The sequence below is a fragment of the Podarcis muralis genome, chromosome 1, assembly GCF_964188315.1.
Source record: "Podarcis muralis chromosome 1, rPodMur119.hap1.1, whole genome shotgun sequence".
Taxonomy (NCBI): Eukaryota; Metazoa; Chordata; class Lepidosauria; order Squamata; family Lacertidae; genus Podarcis; species Podarcis muralis.
Window position 1 is genome coordinate 78,887,624 of NC_135655.1, and position 19,814 is coordinate 78,907,437.

At 46.8% G+C, this 19,814-nt stretch overlaps 1 protein-coding gene across 3 annotated transcripts in view; it reads left to right on the forward strand.

Annotated features, from left to right (window-relative positions):
* The window catches only part of LOC114584088 (NACHT, LRR and PYD domains-containing protein 12-like), a 19,440-nt gene extending 790 nt beyond the window's left edge, over positions 1-18,650 (forward strand). The window contains exons 2-13 of one of the 3 annotated variants that reach the window (XM_077932212.1): positions 2,093-2,161; positions 2,965-4,633; positions 5,561-5,647; positions 7,851-8,021; positions 8,792-8,965; positions 10,288-10,458; positions 12,621-12,791; positions 14,178-14,348; positions 15,313-15,483; positions 16,582-16,752; positions 17,369-17,539; positions 18,308-18,650. In XM_077932212.1, the coding sequence (XP_077788338.1) occupies positions 2,140-2,161; positions 2,965-4,633; positions 5,561-5,647; positions 7,851-8,021; positions 8,792-8,965; positions 10,288-10,458; positions 12,621-12,791; positions 14,178-14,348; positions 15,313-15,483; positions 16,582-16,752; positions 17,369-17,539; positions 18,308-18,395 (3,237 nt within the window). In that variant the 5' untranslated portion in view covers positions 2,093-2,139 and the 3' untranslated portion in view covers positions 18,396-18,650. Of the gene's footprint in view, positions 1-40; positions 2,162-2,964; positions 4,634-5,560; positions 5,648-7,850; positions 8,022-8,791; positions 8,966-10,287; positions 10,459-12,620; positions 12,792-14,177; positions 14,353-15,312; positions 15,484-16,581; positions 16,757-17,368; positions 17,540-18,307 lie in introns of those variants that run through there. The other 2 variants (XM_077932216.1, XM_077932227.1) reach the window with 2 other exon arrangements.
* Positions 18,651-19,814: the final 1,164 nt, after the last annotated feature.

A 19,814-nucleotide genomic window follows, 5' to 3' on the forward strand; every position in this document is an offset into this window, starting at 1 on the left:
GTACCTCGGGTTAAGTACTTAATTCGTTCCGGAGGTCCGTACTTAACCTGAAACTGTTCTTAACCTGAAGCACCACTTTAGCTAATGGGGCCTCCTGCTGCTGCCGCGCCGCCGGAACACGATTTCTGTTCTCATCCTGAAGCAAAGTTCTTAACCTGAAGCACTATTTCTGGGTTAGCGGAGTCTGTAACCTGAAGCATATGTAACCTGAAGCGTATGTAACCCGAGGTACCACTGTATTTAAAAGTAGCCAGTTGTGCAGTAGTTACAATACTACTGCAACTGTTCATCAATGGCTGCTTATCATGTACCACAAACATCATCACCAATCAGTGACGTTATGTGTGAATAGATCATAGAAAATTACATACTGGAGTTAGAAATGTTGGGTCCCCTCCCAATTATTTAAACATTGGGATACTTTCCAATGAGATGCTTAAGGTTTGTCTACACCAGTGTTTCCTGTGTGCTTGCAGCAGTTTGCACTCTCATTTAACTTGCACTGTACACATGATGTTACCGTCAAACAACACCATCTTGAGACTTCTCCCTTCTAAATTCTAGTTTACCTAATGTGGGTAGAATCTGATAAAAAAATTTGGGGGGAGGGGAGACCTTTCCACTTGGGGTTGCAGACATATTGTTCTGGAGGTTTTGGGTGGGGAGATCAATTGTCACTTTTTGCTATTCCCCTTGCTACGTCCCCACCCAATACCTCTTCAGTGCTTTCATTTCTTTTTCAGCCACGCTTCTCACAGGGGAACGAATGTAGCTTATGTAGGTTTTTTTAAAAAACAATTAATCGCTTAGATTTGCACTAAATCAGAACAATGCAAACCTGTGTGCTAAGAATTTACAATTGCCTTGGCTTGTGTGCACTGCTTGGGTGGGGATTTATTTATTTATTTTTAAAGTGTGCGAGAAGGTTGGCGGTTCGAATCCCCGCGACGGGGTGAGCTCCCGTTGCTTGGTCCCTGCTCCTGCCAACCTAGCAGTTCGAAAGCACGTCAAAGTGCAAGTAGATAAATAGGTACCACTCCGGTGGGAAGGTAAACGGCGTTTCCGTGTGCTGCTCTGGTTCGCCAGAAGTGGCTTAGTCATGCTGGCCACATGACCCGGAAGCTGTACGCCGGCTCCCTTGGCCAATAAAGCGAGATGAGCGCCACAACCCCAGAGTCGGTCACGACTGGACCTAATGGTCAGGGGTCCCTTTACCTTTTTTTATAGCTATCTGCTTGCATTCCCTTGCCGTGGAAAAAACGGTTTGAAGAACATGGAGAAAGCCTGTGTATGTTGAAAAGGGTTCTAGGTAATGCAGCCAAACACTTGAGAGTGGGCAAAATTGTGTAGCTGGGCAGGCAGTAGAAGCGGGGGAATGCTTATTAAGCAGTGGGCGCTGATGAAGGCAAGGAGAATAAGGCAAAAAGCTGATGCCTTGTTGCTATGCTGTGTGAAAATCTGACTAGGCTGAATAGTCAATGCATTGCTTCCATGTGAAGTATGAAGTGAATGCTGTTTTTCCTGTGTTCAGTGTAACTTTTCTCCACTGCCTGCGAAGGGCATGTTTCCACAAGCTATTCCTTTTAAATAAACACAATTTAATCGATCTTGACTGGTGTCTGGATATTGACCATCAAATATCTGCTTTAAAACTTCCAAGGAAAAAGAGGCCACCACCTTCTGAGGGAGCCTGTTCCACTGTCCAGAGTTAAAATATTAAGCTAAAATCTGCTCTTCCACTACACGAAAAGGTTCTCAAAACTGATTACATGGCGCTTTTGCAGGTTGTCATGCAGCCACATACAGTACCTTGATTTTTTGGCTATCCCATTTTTCTGGTCTGGTCACACTAATACTGACTTCCACCAGCAGATGGTGGACTTTCAGTGTAAGATTACCGGAACCCAAGGACAAATCCATTTCTCTCCACCTTTTTCGTCAGGATACTTCCTTGTTGCTGAGTGCATTTAAACTTAAACAGAAACCGATGACATACAAAGGGCCGTCCGCACTGTAGAGATTGTATTGGATCTTAAGACTGAGAAGAAATTGCTTAGCCTGTTTCAGGTGACCCTGCCCTTTTGTGTTCCAGGGGAAGTAGTGTCCTGGTTTTGTTCGTTTTCTCTTTCATGTTCATAAATGACACCACCGATGCGGCCAGGTAAGCCAGGATCGTTTTGCTTGCAATCCTGTTCAAATTAGTTCAGGTTGCTTAATTGAAATCAGGTGGACTTTGGTGAGTTTTGAAGTAACCAAATTGTGAGCAGTATTGCAGTTATTTTGTTAATTTTGGAGTTGCAGAAAAGGGGGGATTTAAGGTAAAGGACCCCTGGACAGTTAAGTCCAGTCGAATTCGACTTTGGTTATCTCTGCTTTCAGACGGAGGGACTTTACAGGCAACCTGCCATTTGTCAGAAAATGGGAGCATTTGCTGTGATTGAAAATCTTACTTAATGTGATAAGGAAGTTTCTTCTGGATTCCAGGAAGTGGATTTTTAAGGACAACTGAAGGGAGGAGTGTTGGAGCAAGACAAGGGTGGTGTCTGAAGTAGGATATTGTACAGTAGGATTTCGTACAGTGCTGGCCTATGCAGATTGCTTAGAAGTCCTGAGTTCAGTGGGACTTAGTCCCACGTAAATGTGCACAGGTTTGCAGCTAGTAAACCACTGTCACAGGTCTTAATTCAAACAGAGCTTTTCTCTGTCAAAAATACTTTCTCTGTGAATCAGTTCATGTGTTAACATTTCCCAGCACGGGGAGCTGGTTCTGGAAAGGAGAGACACAGAGACTAAAAAAAATACATGAACTCACCCAGCTTTTGTATCATTTTGCCAAATATATTTCAGAAAGCCTGTCAAATACACCAAAAGCTTAATTATTTTTTTTGCAATCCACAATGATACTTGCTCAGTTTCATTCAGAAGTAATAAAGTATGCCTAATGACAAATAATGTCTGAATTAGATTACAGGGAGAAATACAGAGAACATATCAGAGAGAAATACCGAAGCCCTGAAAGAAGGCTCACTAGCCATGGGGTCTATGGGCCTCCCAATGAAAAATATGAGCAACTAATTATTGCAAATGGAGATAGACGAGAGACTGAAATACTGCACAGACCATGGAGACATTCTGGGGCCATGTCAGAGCAAATGGGTGCCGTTCCCACTGAGGCCTTGTTTGAGGTTGACAATGATGGACCACAGACTGTGGTGCTCCTGGGAGGGGTTGGGACTGGGAAAACCACCCTGGCCAGAAAGATCCTGCTAGACTGGGCAGCTGGAAGACTCTTTCCCGGGAGATTTGATTACCTTTTCTACCTTAGTTGTGGGCAACTGAATCTCGTTCAGGGCCAGGCGGACTTGGCTGACTTGATTTTAAACGGTGACCCTGAGCTTAGAGAGAGAGAAGAGATAATGGAACTCCTAGAAAACCCTGTCAAGCTTCTCTTCATAATTGATGGCTTTCATGAACTCACTTGCTCCATTGAACACCAGGAAGACAACCCGAGCGTTGATCCCAGGGAGAAGAAGCCGGTGGGAGTCCTCTTGAGTGCATTATTTCACAGAGCCCTTCTTCCAGAGGCCTGCCTGCTAATTACTACCAGGCCATCCACTTTGGAAAGCCTCAGGAATTGCCTGCAATCTGAACGCTGCGTGAGACTTTTGGGTTTTTCTGAGGAGGGCAAAGAAGAGTATTTCCTCAAGGTCTTTGGAGATCAAAAATTAGCAACACAGGCTCTTAGGTACGTTAAAGGGGATGAAGCACTCTTTGCCCTATCCTTTGTCCCCAATTTGTGCTGGGTCCTCGGCACTGTGATGAAACAGCAGCTAGACAGGGGCAAGGAAGATCTAGTGCCAGTGTCTGAAAAACTCACTGCGGTATATGCACTTTATCTCTCCTGTTTGACTGAGTCTCCCTGCAGTAGCTCAGGGCAGTGGAATCTGAGAGGGCTCTGCTCACTGGCCGCTGATGGAATCAGGAAAAACAAGACCTTGTTCAAGGCCGAAGAAATCCAGAAGCAAAGTTCAGGTCACTTAGGTTCTCTTCCTCCTGCTCTTTTTCAAAAAGACCCTAATTCTGAAGGTCTCTATAGGTTCCTCCACCTCAGTGTACAAGAGTTTCTTGCGGCCTTGTTCTATGTTTTGGAAGACATGCCCAAAGATCCTGAAACTATGAAGCAAGATCTGGAACTCTCACTCGAAGGATGCGGCAAAGACCCAGGAGATTTGACCTTATTTGCCCAATTCACCTTTAGCCTATTAAACAGAGAAATAATGGAATACCTGAAAGAACAATTTGGGTGGCAAATTTCACCTGCAATTAAGGCTGACTTGCTGGATTGGTTTAAAACGGACACACAGATTAAGTCAGATTATCCAAATTATCGCCCGCTGGAGAGGTTTCACTATTTGTATGCAACCCAAGAAGAGGAATTTGCCCAATGTGCTCTCGACCATTTGACTGAAGTAACGATGGACAGATTGACATTTACTCCCCTGGACCAAGCTGTTCTCTCCTTCTGTGTCCAGAACTGTTTACACTTGGAGGCGCTTTGCCTGTACGGATGTTTGTTTCTGTCAAAGGAACCTGAGGGAGAAGAACTTCCAGGGCATCTCAGTCATCCATGTCAGTAAGTAGGACCCAAACTCTTAACTGTATTACTGTTGTAGCTGATTTTTATTTCTCTTCTTTCTTTCTTCTCATAATATGCATTACCAAAGACTTCTGCTCTTTGCTTTCTTTTTTCTGTTTTTTTTTTGGCAAATCCTTCTTTCTTCTCCCCTTTATAACTGGATTATGTCTATGCTAAGCTGTAGAGCAGGGGTGGGAGTACCTGGGGTGCTATGGATAATTAATAAATGAATGAATGAATGCCTGCCTGCCTGCCTGCCTGCCTGCCCGCCTGCCCATCTGGCTGGGTTTCCCCAGCCACTCTGGGCGGCTCCCAACAGAACATTAAAAACACAATAAAACATTAAAAACTTCCCTAAACAGGGCTGCCTTCAGGTGTCTTCTAAAAGTCAGATAGTTGTTTATTTCCTCGACATCTAATGGGAGGATGTTCCACAGGGCAGGCGCCACCTCTGCCTGGTTCCCTGTAACCTCACATCTCGCAGTGAGGGAACCACCAGAAGGCCCTCGGAGGAGGGCCTCAGGCTGAATGATGGGGGTGGAGACGCTCCTTCAACTATACTCCTTCAGGTATACTGAGATGCTCCTTCAGGTATACTGCTCTTGGACTCCAAATCCCATCAGCCCCAGCCAGTATAGTTAACTGTCCTAAGCACCTTGGGAAATGTAGTTTCGTAAAAGGCCTAGGGCTTTCTGAGGAAGAATGATCACCACGCTTACAGACCTAGAACTTCCTACATTTATTGGAAAGAAGTAGCGACAGTTAAACTTCTTTCAAACCAGTTTAAAGTTTGTAGTGCAATCACTAAAACTGCTTTTTTCTCTCCCAAAACAGAAAGGGTAGCGTAACCAATAAGCATATTTTGTCCATTATGCTCATTTTATATTAGAAAACCCAACATAACGAACTTTTCTACCTTTTTAGGCCAGATCAGAAAACACAGGAGCGTTCAGCAGTTTACCTTCTCTGTCAAGCACTGAAAGATCCAAACAACAAAATCAGGAAACTGGAGTAAGTCACAGCTCTTTCCCCCGCCTTGTTACTTGTTTGGCTCTATTGACTCAGACACACTCAGCTAATGTGTGTCTTATTGAGGTTCAGGTATCTCCACAGCAGTGCCTGAATGGGTCGCAGGGCAGCCCCACATTGTCAGAGGTTTGCTGAATAAACTGGCAAGTGGAAATGTCTGAGGTCATGAAAGTTTTGGGAGGCTCCGGAGGACTCTATATTAGGTCTCACCATCAGCTCCTTTCTCTGGTAATATTCAAATGATCAAGTGCGAAACAGATCTGTTGGCAAGACGTATGTTGAGCTTTATGATTCCTGCATTACATGAGGTTGAACTACACAGATGACCTTTGATGTGCCTTCAATGATTCTGTGAGAGTTGCACCCAGCCCCTCTTTAGGGAAAGCTTAAATTAATACAGTGGAGCTTGGTTCTTGAACTTAATCCGTTCCGGGAGTCCGTTTGACTCCCAAAGCTGTTCGAAAACCAAGGTGAAGCTTCTGATTGGCTGCAGGAACTTCCTGCACTCAATCGGAAGCTGTGGAAGCCGAGTCGGACGTTTGGCTTTCGAAAAACGTTCGCAAACCGGAACACTTACTTTCGGGTTTGCGGCATTCGGGAGTTGATTTGTTCGGGAGCCAAGCCATTCAACAACCAAGGTTTACGAACTTAATTCATCCCGGAAGTCCGTTCTTACACCAAAAGCGTTCTTAAACTGAGGCACGCTTTCCCTAATGAGGCTTCCCGCCACCGGTGCCCTTCCGCCATTCACTAGCTGAAACACCTACTTCCAGTTTTGCAGAGTTCGTTCCCCGAATCGTTTGTTAACAGGATTGTTCTTAGACCCGAGGTACCACTGTACTAACAATTAAGTGTTTCAGAGTTTCCTTCACATGCCAGTCATCACATGTCAGGAGGGGTCAGGCTTCTCCATTCTCATGTACTACAGATCTCTGGTGGGTGTGAGCAGTGATCATTCTTTTTCTCCACCTTAGACTTTGGACGTGGGTGGAGATCATCCCCACAACTATACGGAGATCCCATACATTCTCTGGCTCCAAGCTTGGGAGGTCAGCCAGGGATTGCTTTCTTGCTGGGGCACCCTGATTGCCAAGCAGCAAAATCGGCAAGCTCCCCGCTGGCCTTAACTCCAGAAATCATTAGCAAGGCGCTTCCTTAGCCACTCCAGCACCCAACACACCTTTAATACCACAGGAAGCCATCTACTCTTTTTGGCTTGGCTAGCAAGACCTGACAAAAATGTTGCTCTCTTGGCAGGAGGGGAGGGAAGGCCGCTGGAAAGACCAGGTGGACCCAAGGGCAGAGGAAGGGGGTGAGGTGGGTGCCGCCCGCCCCGGGTGTCACCACTGGGGCAGGGTGACAAAATGCCAGGCGGCACTCACCGCGGGGCCTGCAGCACGCTTGAGCCACGTGCCTCTCAGCGCAGCCCAAACAATCCACCCACTGCCTCCCCCCAGCTGTAAGGTGGCTGAGTGGGAGGAGGCAGGCAGACTCTGGAGGCCCCGCGGTGCACCCCACCCCTCTGGGTGGCTCGCCCCGCCCCTGGGCACGCCGCCCCAGGCACCCGAGTGGCTTCCTCCACCACTGGGTGGACCAACACACCCCAAGTGCCAAGGTAGCTGTTAATGTGAAGGTCCATCTCTCTCTGTGTTTTCAGTACAGTAGGAGAGGAGAACCTGTGGCCCCTCTGGATATTGCTGGATTTTAGCTCTCAGCAGCCCCAGCAAGCCTGACCCCAGGGGTCTGGGATGATGAGAGTTCCTGCCCAACAACATCCAAAGGGCCACAGCTTAGCCTCCTGTGCAGGACAGAATTAGAAGTCGCTTGCTGCCTAAGCCAGTTATTTACATCTGGGTTCCATTTCCCCATATCTGTTGGTCTTTAGCACGCTTCTCAAATGCCTTCCATTTGCCTATGGCAACTTCCCAGAGCATTTCCGTGGATCCCAGAGAAAGAGTTTGATAATTTAGAGGAAATATTAAAAGCTGTTGTGCTTTGAACCACCTAAGGAGAAAAAGAAAAGCTCCAGATGCAGAATGTTTTACACACGTTCAGGGGTCCTGTGCGTAATCAGCATCTGCTCATTGAGATGATGGAGAAGAATCAGCCGTGTTTATGAGGATTTGTCCAAAGGATACCCAGGGAAAGAGCTGGCCAATGGAGCTGTTTCTGTCCCATTTTGCAGGCTTAATGGATGCCATCTCACAGACGGTTGCTGTGCAGATCTTTCTACTGTTCTATCAACAAGCCAGAAGCTGGTAGAACTGGACTTGCAGGCAGCCATTCTGAAGGAATCGGGAGTCAGGCTGCTATGTGAAGGGCTGCTTCATCTCAACTGCATGCTAGAAAAACTGGGGTAAGCTGAAAAAAAGCTTCTTCTGCCTAAGCATTACCAGTGGAACATAAAGGCATTGAGGGTGCACGACGTCGGTTGTCTTAAGGTGTGCAAAATTACTCAGGGGTTTTGCTGTTTTAAAAAACAACCACAGCACAATTTCTCCCTCTTGGACAAAAGCCTGTTTTGGAGAGATTTCAAAATTTTAAACTAGAACATGAAGCTTAAGGGTCCACTATCTCTCAGGTGTGTGCTGTCAGTATCTCCCTTTCTTGTGGTCCCTCTTCTGTATCTTGATTCACACTGCATCTGTGTGTATTCCTTCTATATACACACTGTGATGTATAATGCTGGGTATGGTTTGCCATATTCTATAATTCCTGCCATCACAGATCCTAACCTGAATTTCTCAGAATTCAACATATAGAAAAGTGTGTAAGTGTGTATATACTGTATGTGTGTGTTTTTAATCAGTTTTAATCTGACTGACTTTTGTCTCTTAGTCCAAAGCATCTTTCAACATTACAGGCACCATTGTTTGAAAATGGATATTCCTAAGTTCCCCAATGAATTAAATAATAATTATCCTCAGAGAAACTAACGATCACTATACCTAGTTAGGCAAGTGGGCCTAATGTGATCTGTGCTCCGCAAGGAGTGAAAAGGACACAAGGTTCTCCTGTGCTGGATCACACCTTTTTCATGAGTCTTAGGAGAAGGGTGAGAAGCCATATGATGTCATCTCGATCTCAGGCTCTTTCAGCCACTCACCTCTTTTTTTTACCTTTCAGACTGAAGGACTGTGGCCTGACCTCCATTTCTAGCAGAGACCTTTCCACTGTTCTCAGTACCAGTCAGAAGCTGACAGAGTTGGAACTGGGTTGGAATACTTTACTGGGAGATCAAGGAGTTCAGCTGCTGTGTGAGGGGTTGAAGCATCCGAACTGCAAGCTGCAGAGCTTGGGGTGAGGAGCACCATGCTGTCCCTTTCAGAACCAGACTGCCAAAGCCCAGAGCTGGTGGATCAGGTCTAGTGCTGTTTGATAAGCAGGTGGTCTTACCAAGCAGGTGATCCAATTTTTTAAGGTCTTAGCCAGCACTTTAAGATGGACTCAGAAATAACACTGGGGGCCAAGGTGAATCAGGCAGTGGTGGAATCATATGCTCAAAACTGCACCAGCTGCAGTTTTAATTTTGCTTTAAAAATAGTTATTATACTGCTGTATCATAAAAATATATAATAGTAATTTGCAACAATATAAAACATCAAACAATAACATCATAGCAAGTTAAAGGCAAAAATTAAAAAAAATATCAGCAGTCCATTGTGGGGGGGATGTACTCTTAATTGTCTGCATAGGCCTGGTGGAATAGAAAAGTTTCCCGCAGGCATTTAAAAGTTGGCACAGAAGTTGCCTGCTGAATCTTTATTGGCAGGGTGTTCCATAGGATCCAGCCAGTGACGCTAAAGGCTCAGCTTTTCGTTGTTGTCAAATGAGCCTCACCAACTTGGGGAATGACGAAAGGTTTCTGAACGTTCCTCAAGGGCAGTCACACACAGATCATTCTGCAGTAGTCTAAACCAGGGTCATGTTTTGTGGCCCTCTCCAACACACACGTGCACACACACTCTTACGTTTTAAAAGATTGAATGTGTGAGGCCTCAGAACTTTTTATTTTTAAATTTAGGAAGAGAATCATCATGGGATGAGTTGATGTCTTCTCATGCCCTGTGTTTCTCTTTCATGTTTTCCACTGCACAACCACCCAAAATTCTGCTCTGAACCCTCTAGAGCAGATTTTGGGGAGGGGGCTGCAAGGGGACAAAGAGAAATCAGAAGTCTCGCAGATCACCCGCTGTGGTGCTGCAATCCCAAAAGTTTTTTTGTGGGATCCCCAAGACTCCCCCCCCCCCAATTAATTTGTCCATTAAAAAAAAGTGTTCATTTTGCTGTGTTACTATTATGGCAAAAAAGTGAACTGCCACCCTCAGACCCAACTTTGATAGCAATTAATTGATGACAGTTATTGAAAATAGCACACAATAGCTGATAGGAAAGCCTTTGGGATAGCAAACTTGAGGACTGCAGTCTTCACTGTTCCCACATTTCTACTTTGGCCACACCCACTCTGGCACATGGCATGGCGGGGGGAAGAGAGAGAGAGCACTGCAATGCAAATGGGATACAGCTCATCTTGGTTGCAGCTTGAAGTATGAAAGAAGCACAGGCTCAGCAAGTGCCCCCCCAAAAAAGTAATAACAATTTTGCACACACTCCCTATGCAGGTTGGACAGCTGCAATCTCTCAGCTGCCAGTTGTCAGGATCTCATCCCTGTTCTAAGTACCAGCCGGACTCTGATGAAGCTGAACCTGGAATGTAACAAAGTGGGAGATGCAGGAGTGAAGCTGTTGTCTGAAGGACTGAAACATCCAAACTGCGTACTGCAAACTTTATTGTAAGTGTGAAGTCCTTGGGCAGCTTACTTTCAAGGAGTCCTGGGCAGCGGCGTAGCGTGGGTTATCAGCACCCGGGGCAAGGCAAGTAATTTGCGCCCCCTAACCCGGGGCAAGGCAAGTAATTTGCGCCCCCTAACCCGGGGCAAGGCAAGTACAGTAATTTACTCTCCCAAGCAGCAGCAGCGAGGCTTCTCTTTCCCCCGCGCTCTCCTGGAGCTGCCTCTTTTCTTTCCTTTTTCCCCTTTCTCCAAGGCTTTTCGCTTTCTCTCCTAAATTGATTCCTCCTCCATACCGCGGCGTTTCCTGGCTGCTCCCCCCCTCCCCCCCTCTCTCCTCCTCGCTCTGCTTGCCTTTCCCTGCCCTGCCTGAGGGCGCCCTGAGGAGACTCCGCTCTCCTTTTTGACCAGGCGAGGTGGAAAAAAGGGGGAAAAGTCTCTTCCCACCCCCTCGCCAGACTCCCTGCTCGGCTCGGCTCACTACCCAGGCGGCCAGTGGAGAGAGTCTTGAGCCGCTTAATTCCCAGCAAGGAATTAGCAGGCTCGCTCCACCTCCTCCTCCTCCCGACTTTGCTGCTGCTGCTGCTGCTGCTGCTGCTGCGCGGCTTTTTTCCTCTACCGACGGCACGCTGTGCCTTGGAGAGGTTCCCGCTTCCTCGAGGGGGGCCGGCCAAACGCGCCCCCCAAAATGTTGCGCCCGGTGCGGCCGGCACCCCTGGCACCCCCCACGCTACGCCACTGGTCCTGGGTAGTTCAGGGGTCCTGCTGGACAACATAGTCTGGTCTCTTGGTTTCTGTAGAGCTGTAGGATCATTCATGCCTTTATTCTTCTTGATAAAACAAAGGATAACCCACCCTGCCTTTCTGAAAGGGAGGGATGAAAATCTGACAATATCGCAAACACTTATTATTTCCTCTTCCCTGCAAAGCAGAACCAGAGTAAACCAGCAGTCTGTAGGAACAGACCTTCAGACTGGCCTCCATGTAATTTCCATTGAGGGCCTTCTGTTCAGCTACAGTTGCATAAAGGTATTAGGAAATGTTTGATTGACTAGGAAGTTCAGGTGTGCATTCAGTGTCAGAGTTTTCGACTCCTCTTCTAAACCTCTTGCAATTGCAAAATCCGTGTGTGAACATCCGGCTCACAGGTGTTTCCTCCATCCCATATATAACACCAGGCACAGAACTGGCCAGTTTGAAAAGGGAGACTCGGGAGCACATTCCTGCTTCTTCATTTCTAGCTGCTGGCAGAATTTAGCACTTTCTGGCAGCAAAGGAAAAGCCTTCCTTTTCAGGTACAGTTAGAACAATCAGGGCTGCACAGGAGGACTCTGTTGACAGCAGGTGACTGACAGGTGGTTGACCCTTTGGGGTGGGGATGGAAGAGCATGGGATCCCGCTCCCTGGCCAGAGCCAGTTCCCCACCCGTGCCTTGGAGGGCGTGTATGTGATGAGGTCAGATGGAGGTGAGCTGAATGTCCAAACCAGCTCTCCATATCGGGAATCCTCACCCTTTCTCCTTTCTTGCTGTGGTCTTATCACCTCCATGACAGAATAATTTCTCATGTGCCTAAAAGAATTCTCTGGGACCAGAGCCGAGAGCTCAGTGATGGATGAGGACAGGGAGAGTGAGGCTTTGGCTGGGTACACCTTAATCATCTTAAAGCACAGCCAGGTGGCTCTTTTTCTCAACTCGTGTTGAAGCTGGTTTGGGAGGAAATGCATCAAAACACAGCCTGTGTTTTGGATCGCTGCAGCATAGATATGGATTGTGGGTTGCAGCTAACTGGACACAGAGTAAACGGGAGCATGTGCCCAGCCTTTGCTGCAGTGAATATCATGTTATAGGTGAGTCCCTGGCTGAAGGGTCCCGACCTGAGTTCTTACATCAGAACCATCCACAGATCACAGTATACATGCAGCTCAGCTATGGAGGCAGACAGCCTTTCTTTCATCACCCATCAATTATAGGCTGCGTCAGCTGTAAAGTGAAGAAATTCACTGACGTGATCACCGTGATTTAGAGTAGAAAGGCTGTTGTTTCATTTCACAACAACAATTCACAATAATATATCTTCTTCATAACAGAGGATGAAATAGAAGGGGCCTGTAGAAGTGAGTGAGCCATGTTTGCACTTGTTGGATCTGTTTGTTTTCTCTTGCAGGCTGGACACAAATGAGCTCAGCCCTGCCTGTTGTGGGGATTTCAGCTCCATTCTCAGCACCAGCCAGACATTGACAGAACTGGCACTAGAATATAATGGACTGGAAGATGCTGGAGTGAGGCTGCTCTGTGAGGGGCTGAAGCAGCCCAGCTGCAAGCTGCAAAAACTGAGGTGAGCAGCGGCTGGGATTTGTGCTGTGGAGTTCCATGATTTGGTGTATTGCAGAATACAAAGAAATGTCTGCTCTCAAGGGAAATGAAAAGAGGTGATTCCATTTTGCACAACTATAGCATCCTTGATCCAGCATATTGGGGAGAGGGTTAATATATTTGCATGCAGGAACAAATAGCTGTATACTTTAAAATATCAAAAAGAATATGAACATAGTCCCCATATATATATATATATATATATTGCTTGATAAACATAGCAGAAGAGGAAAGGCAAAGGAAGGAATGTAGAGAGAAGAGAGGAATAACCTGAAGGTAAGGAGGAGGGGAAATGGATCATGACCCAGCACTCCCGAGGGCCTTCAGAGACGCTGCTTGCTCTCTGTGGCTGATCCAGCTGGCTTTGCAGATCTCTCAGCCATTTCTGTCACTTCTAGGGGGCCACCCTTTGTCACGGGCACTGTAGTCTCCCTGCAGGTTTCTCATCATGGATCATGCTTGTCTTCTTTCTCCACCCACCCACAAATGAGGATGGACCGGCAGAGCCAACCAGTTTTCACCTGCTTGTTGCTCTTGATTTCCTACCCCTCCTAAAACGTCTGGCAGCAGGACTGTGACCATATGAAGAAGGCAGAGTTGCTCTGAGAGCCTTTGCATCACATACAGAGTGGGATTTGTACACACAAACCCAGCACACATGGCACAAGGTGATCTGCATGAAAACCTGAAGGGAATCTAGGTTTTCTGAGCAGAACTGATTGCTGCTGCACTTGCCTTGGGGCAGGGAAGGGCCCTAGCTCTATGTCGAAGGGAGGGAACTATCCTTGCTGAACTACAAGTCCCACCATCCTTGCCTGTTTGCTGGGCCTGATGGGAGTTGTAGTTCAGCAGCATCTAGAGAGCCAACGGTTCATCACTCTTGGTGTAAGCTGCCATCCCCTTGCACCAGGTGGGTCCCATGTACCTCTGCACTATTCAGCAGCACAGGAATGAAGGTAGAGTCAGATAGTTGAAAAAGACTCAGAGGTGAGTGTTGGCTCTTAGGAACATGAAAGATAAACTTTCTCATGCATTTGGAAGGGCAGGCCTGGAAACATGAAATAGACAACAAAGTCTGGCCAGTTTTAATTGACTATTGAGACCACACAGAGGGGTGTGAATAGGAGCAGGCTGTGTGCTTGTGAGTGAACCAAAACCGCATACGCAAACCAAAATCCTTTCTCAGAGTGCCTGCACAGCTGCAATGTTACTTTGAGTCCTTCAAGACTCCTTCATCCTGACAGTGGCTAGGAATAAAGGCTTCAGGGTTTTCTAGCAAGCAGAAGCTGTTTGTGGAGGAAAACATAAACGGGAGAGGTTTTTCTTTCATATTTTCTTTCTCACACAGGCTGGCCCGATGTAATATTACAGCTGCTTCTTGTGAAGATCTCTCTTCTGCTCTTGCAGTCAGACAGACTCTGACAGAGCTGGTGGTGGAATGTAACGAGCTTCGAGATCCAGGGGTGAAACTTCTGTGCAGAGGTCTCAAGCATCCACACTGCAAGCTGCAGCTCCTCAAGCAAGTTGGATCCCTCTGGGGTTGGATAGCATCTTTGGAGCCCAGGTTGCCCCCCCCCAATGAGAGTGAAGGGACCCTAGAAATGCTGCACCCCAAGCAGGAGCCAGTCAAGCCTGTTGAGGCATCACTTGTTTCTGTTTGGAATCACAGTATTCCAAGATCCCTTCCTAAATTTTGATTCCTTCACCTTAACTATTCATAGGGTATTAATAGATTGCCCCTCACCCCCACCCCAGCCAAAACTATTGGCTTACATTTCTTGCCATCAAGTGCTGAGAGCAGGGGTCAGCAACCTTTTTCAGCCGTGGGCCAGTCCACTGTCCCTCAGACCGTGTGGTGGGCCAGACTATATTTTGGAAGGGGAAAAAAGAACAAATTCCTATCCCCCACAAATAACCCAGAGATGCATTTTAAATAAAAGGACACATTCTACTCATGTAAAAACATGCTGATTCTCGGACCATCTGCGGGCTGGATTGAGAAGGCAATTGGGCCACATCCGGCCCCTGGGCCTTAGGTTGCCTACCCCTGACTGAGAGTATCACTACACATCTTCTCTGCCTGAGTTTCAGAGTGAGAAGTTTCTGCACCTCCAGGAAACTCTTTGAGGAACATAGAAGCCCATTTTTGCTCATTGAATGGGTTCAGTAGCAGCTACTGTCAGCTGAGGCATGACCAAGAAAGCCCTTGTCATCCAGTTTGTTACATAGGGACTGCAGGATAATTGCTGCAGGTGACAGGAATTGTTTGTATTTGAAGAAAGTTGCGAGGTGACCTGAAGAAACAGGAGAAGGGTCTTTACACTTCAAGCCATCCCCTTAAAACCCTGTTCTTCCATGCCCTGCCGGAATCCAGTTCTACAGAGTGATTAGATGCAAACTTGCAAACGGGATGGAGGAATGCAGAGGGACTCTTCTAGCTTTTGTGTGAACATAACACTGCCAATGCTTTTTTTCTCCTGCAGCTTGTACAATTGTGATCTCACTGCTGCCTGCTGTGCAGATCTTGCCTCTGCCCTCAGCAGCAACCAGACGCTGACCGAACTCTTCCTGGGAGGTAACCAGCTTGGGGATTCCGGGGTGCAGCTGCTGTGTGAGGGACTAAAACATACAAAGTGCACATTGCAGAAATTGTGGTAAGGGAGAACTCTGTTCCTTCGGGTTCAGATCATGAGCACAGTGTTTGTGGGTCCGGAATTATGTTCTGTTGCATATGAGGGAGGAATCTACCGTATTTTTCGCTCTATAAGATGCACTTTTTTCCTCATAAAAAGTAAGGGGAAATGTGTGTGTGTCTTATGGAGCGAATGCAGGCTCTGCAGCTATCCCAGAAGCCAGAACAGTGAGAGGGATTGCTGTGCAGCGCTCCCTCTCGCTGTTCTAGCTTCTGGCTGAGCCGTGCGAAGCCTCTTCAGAACAGGGGGAGCCTTCATCCCACTGCCCTGAGGCTTCGCATGGCTATCCCAGAAGCCAGAACAGCGAGAGGGATCACTGCGCAGCGCTCCCTCTTGCTGTTTTAGCTTCTGGGATTCAGAATATTTTTTTTCTTGTTTTCCTCCTCCAAAAACTAGGTGCATCTTATGGTCTCTTGCGTCTTATAGAGCGAAAAATACGGTAGTTTTCATGGGGGAAATCCCTTCCTTATCCATCCATCCATTCATACCACTCTCTCTCTTGTTTTCATTTTTATATGTCTTTACATGTGCACTTTCCTAATCGCAAAAGTACACATGCCCTAGCCAAAGGAGGCCCTTCCCCACTCCAGGCTAATTTCTCCTGTGTTTTCCCATCCCTCTAAGCGGACTTTACCTCTTCCCTTGTCCACCCCATTCCTCCCCTCCCACCTCCAATCTACGGTCCATCCCACCACAACGATACATGGAGGCATTCAACACAGCGCTGTGGAAATCACATATCAACCTCCCAGATGGACTGATCCCCTTCTTCTTCCTCCACATCCTGCTCTGGGGGCTCTCTTAACTTCTCCTTGAGCCAATTTGGGGTGGGGGTGTTGCAGAGGGAGTGCCAGGCGAGGAGAGAGGAGAAAGGCGCATTGCACTAGCAGGACTTCTTTAAAAGCTGCCCAATATCTCCTGCCCTTTTGATGTCTTTCCTAAGGAAACTCCCTCCACTCACCCAATTCAGTCTTGGCGGTCTCACCATAAACCACAGGGGCTCCCTCTTCTACCCCTCCTGAAACCCATGGTCACACGAGGTGCACTTGTGTCCTGCAGCTTGTGTAGCACTGAAATCACAGCAGCAGGTTGGGGAGAGATCTGTTCTGCCCTCAGCACAAACCAGATGCTGGAAGACATTGATTTATGGAACAATCCATTGGGAGATTCAGGAATGAGGCTGCTGTGTGAGGCACTGAAACACCCAGGCTGCAAGCTTCAGATTTTGTCGTAAGTAAGAAATCTTCCTATCTACACAGTTTTTTTAATCTGTTTTTGGATAATTCAGTTTTTCAAAAACAAAAATATTGTCAGGAAATGAGCAGCGGATGCTTAACAGAAGGTAACAGTGAGAAGAACATGGAAATATGATGAAGCTTTTCCTTCCAACAAAGAGTGAGGGCTAGTAACTTTTCTCTTTTCAACCCCCCGAAACCCCAACAAAGCCTGAAAGCTGAAATTCTCAATAGGTAGCTTTTCATAGCAAATTCTGTTCTATGAACAAATGTAACAGCACTGAAACACAATGAGGAAAGTGCCATGAATTTGACTAGTTAAGAAATTTGGATCACTGTGAGTATAGGCAGCTCTCGGTGTGTGACCACGGATGCCCACACCACTTTCAGACCCGGAAGAGGGTGTGACGGGGGGGCTCATGCGCACCCCACCAACAACGGTGACGCGCATGAAGATATGGGATGCAACCCTGGCACAAATTGGGGGTTGCCTGTAATATATCACGAGTTCTCCCGAACTGTTGTCACCCTCATGCTTTATGGAGTTGTATTTACAAGTAAGGAACAAGTCAACAGCCCCTCCCATCCTAGCTGTTTGGTTTTTTTTTCAGGTTATGGAATTGCGAATTCACCTCGGCTTCCTGCAGGGATCTCTGCTCTGCTCTCAGCACCAACCAGAGTCTGAAGAAGCTGAAGCTGGGGGGTAACAAACTGGGAGATTCCGGAGTGAAGATGCTGTGTGAAGGACTGAAAGACCCAAGCAGTGGACTGGAGGCAATTGAGTAAGTTGCAGACAGCTTCCTTGCTGTGCAACGTTCATTTGAGGAGCTGTGTGGTTGCCTAAGGTAGGCTCCCAGGGGAAGAGATGTCCCTGCCTTTTAAAGGGGAAAGTTAAGAAAACAAGGCAGGAGAAGAACCAAGGGAGCCAGTGTGACAGTGAAACTGTGAGTAGAACCGGGCATTGGGACTTGTTCTGAGAAGCACCAAGGAGTCGTCCTATAGAATTCCAGTGAGCATAGGTGTGTTTGCATGCATAGGCGCTTTAGCAGTTTAAATAAGGAAGGAAATGAATGAAGAATAAAGCCCAGTAGAAGCTTAAATGAGTGTAAGGAGCCTGATAAGGCCCATTAGTCATCTCTGTACTTTTGACTTTCTCTCCATGTAATTGGGTTGGGGGGTGGGGAGTGTACACAGTATATCAGGAGGCTAAAAAGATTTGCCATTTTAGCAAATACCTGTGAAAGTGGTGTGTTAGAATAGAATAGTATGTCTTAAGAAACCATTATTAGCAACCTCAGCGGGTTTAAATATCACAGTTTCTGTCCTGCAGAACCTTCCCTAGAAACTAATTCCGGGGGACGAGAGGAGTTCCTCCCCCAGGAAATGTTCAGCACCACCATGCAAACTTGCATATTAAAGTGGGAAGCAGGGACCTCAAAACTGCCTTTTTTTAAAAAATCACTTAAGTTTTGTAGTGTGTATAAGTTGTGCATGGTCTTTGTTGCCATGTATAGGAGGCAACAGAATGTTTCTTTCTTTTCCATTCACAGACTCGATATTGACGAGTTATCTGAAGACACGGTGAGAGAGCTTAGTAGCGTGAAAAGGATTAAGCCTGACCTGGTTATAGATACATAGGAGCCGCTATGATGACAGAGGACAGGAATGGTCGTGGATGGAGTACCTGGATAGCTCTGTTGGGAACTGGGATTCCGCTGAACCACGTCATCTCCTACTTCAATCACTGGGAAGGAAAAGAACCTCTTGCTCATTATAGGATTTCACACATCCGCAGTACTGCTCTGCCCAGTTTCCGCAGCCAGTTTTACTTACTGGTGTAGGACTGAGTGTAGGACTGATTGCTGAACAAATAATAAATTTCTGCTCTGTTTATTCTGTTGCTGGTTGGTTGATGTGAATGTGAGTGTTCCATGAATTCTGCTCTTCTCAACAGAACTGTTTTTTTTTTTTTATTGTGTTTCACGTTTCATTTGTATGCCTTGGTTTCTCCTGGGTTTTTCTTCCCCCTAAAGGCTGAAGCTTCACCCTTTGCTCTATTTTATCACGTCTTGGTTGCCTTAGTGCACCAGGATACATGCTCCATCTTATCCACACACCAAACACACTGGAATCGGGATGCGTCATACATTAGCTACATCTTGCTTACATTAGATTCTTGTGAAGGGGGACCAGCTTCCCCATTTCACTTCATGCTGTAAAAATATACAGACAGAAATCCTGTTCACCAGCTTTTATTTCTGGCAAGAATTAGTCTCCTCTCCAGTCAAGCTTTTGGCTTTACCATAAAGCAGTACTTGCTCCAGTCACATGGACTAGGATTCATCCCACCTAGATTGCATATAAGAGGCATTTTTGGACCTAAAAACCCACTGCAGATGAAAATGCAGGTACTGGTCACCTGAGGGGATCTGCCCTCCTAAGGGAAGAATAGAGGAAAGATCCTGCTTCATTAATCACAGCTTTGAGTCCAGCACAGAGCAAGCATGCCTGTGTCTCCATCTTCCAGTCTGCTTCCACCTTCCTCACATACAACTCTGGCTATTGTTCTCCTACCTGGCATCTAGGTGAGAAGGGGGAGCTCCTCCCATTTGTCCTTTTGCACAAAGCAACTTATTTGGTTATGTGGTGCTTAACTAGCCAGCCAAAGCCATTGCCTAGACAAAGAAACTGGTTTGGTAAGCTTGTGTTTATACATTCCAACCCAGCCACCACGGTATCATAGGTTTGGAAGAGGCACAGAGTATCAGCCAGAATGGCCGTTCAACACTACAAAGCCATTCAGAAAAGGAATTACCGTATTTTTTCTCCATAAGACACACCTAGTTTTTAGAGGGGAAATGCAAGATAAAAAATATTCTTTAAAGGGAGCGCTGAGCAGAGCCTATATGCATCCCAGGTTCTGCTCAGTGCTCCCTTTCACGAGCTTGCAGGCTTTTTCCCGAGGAGGGAGAAGAGCAGCCCTTCACTGATGAGCTGCCCTTCTCCCTCCTCAGGGAAAAGCCCCCAAGAGCAGCACACACGCTCCGCGCGGCTCTT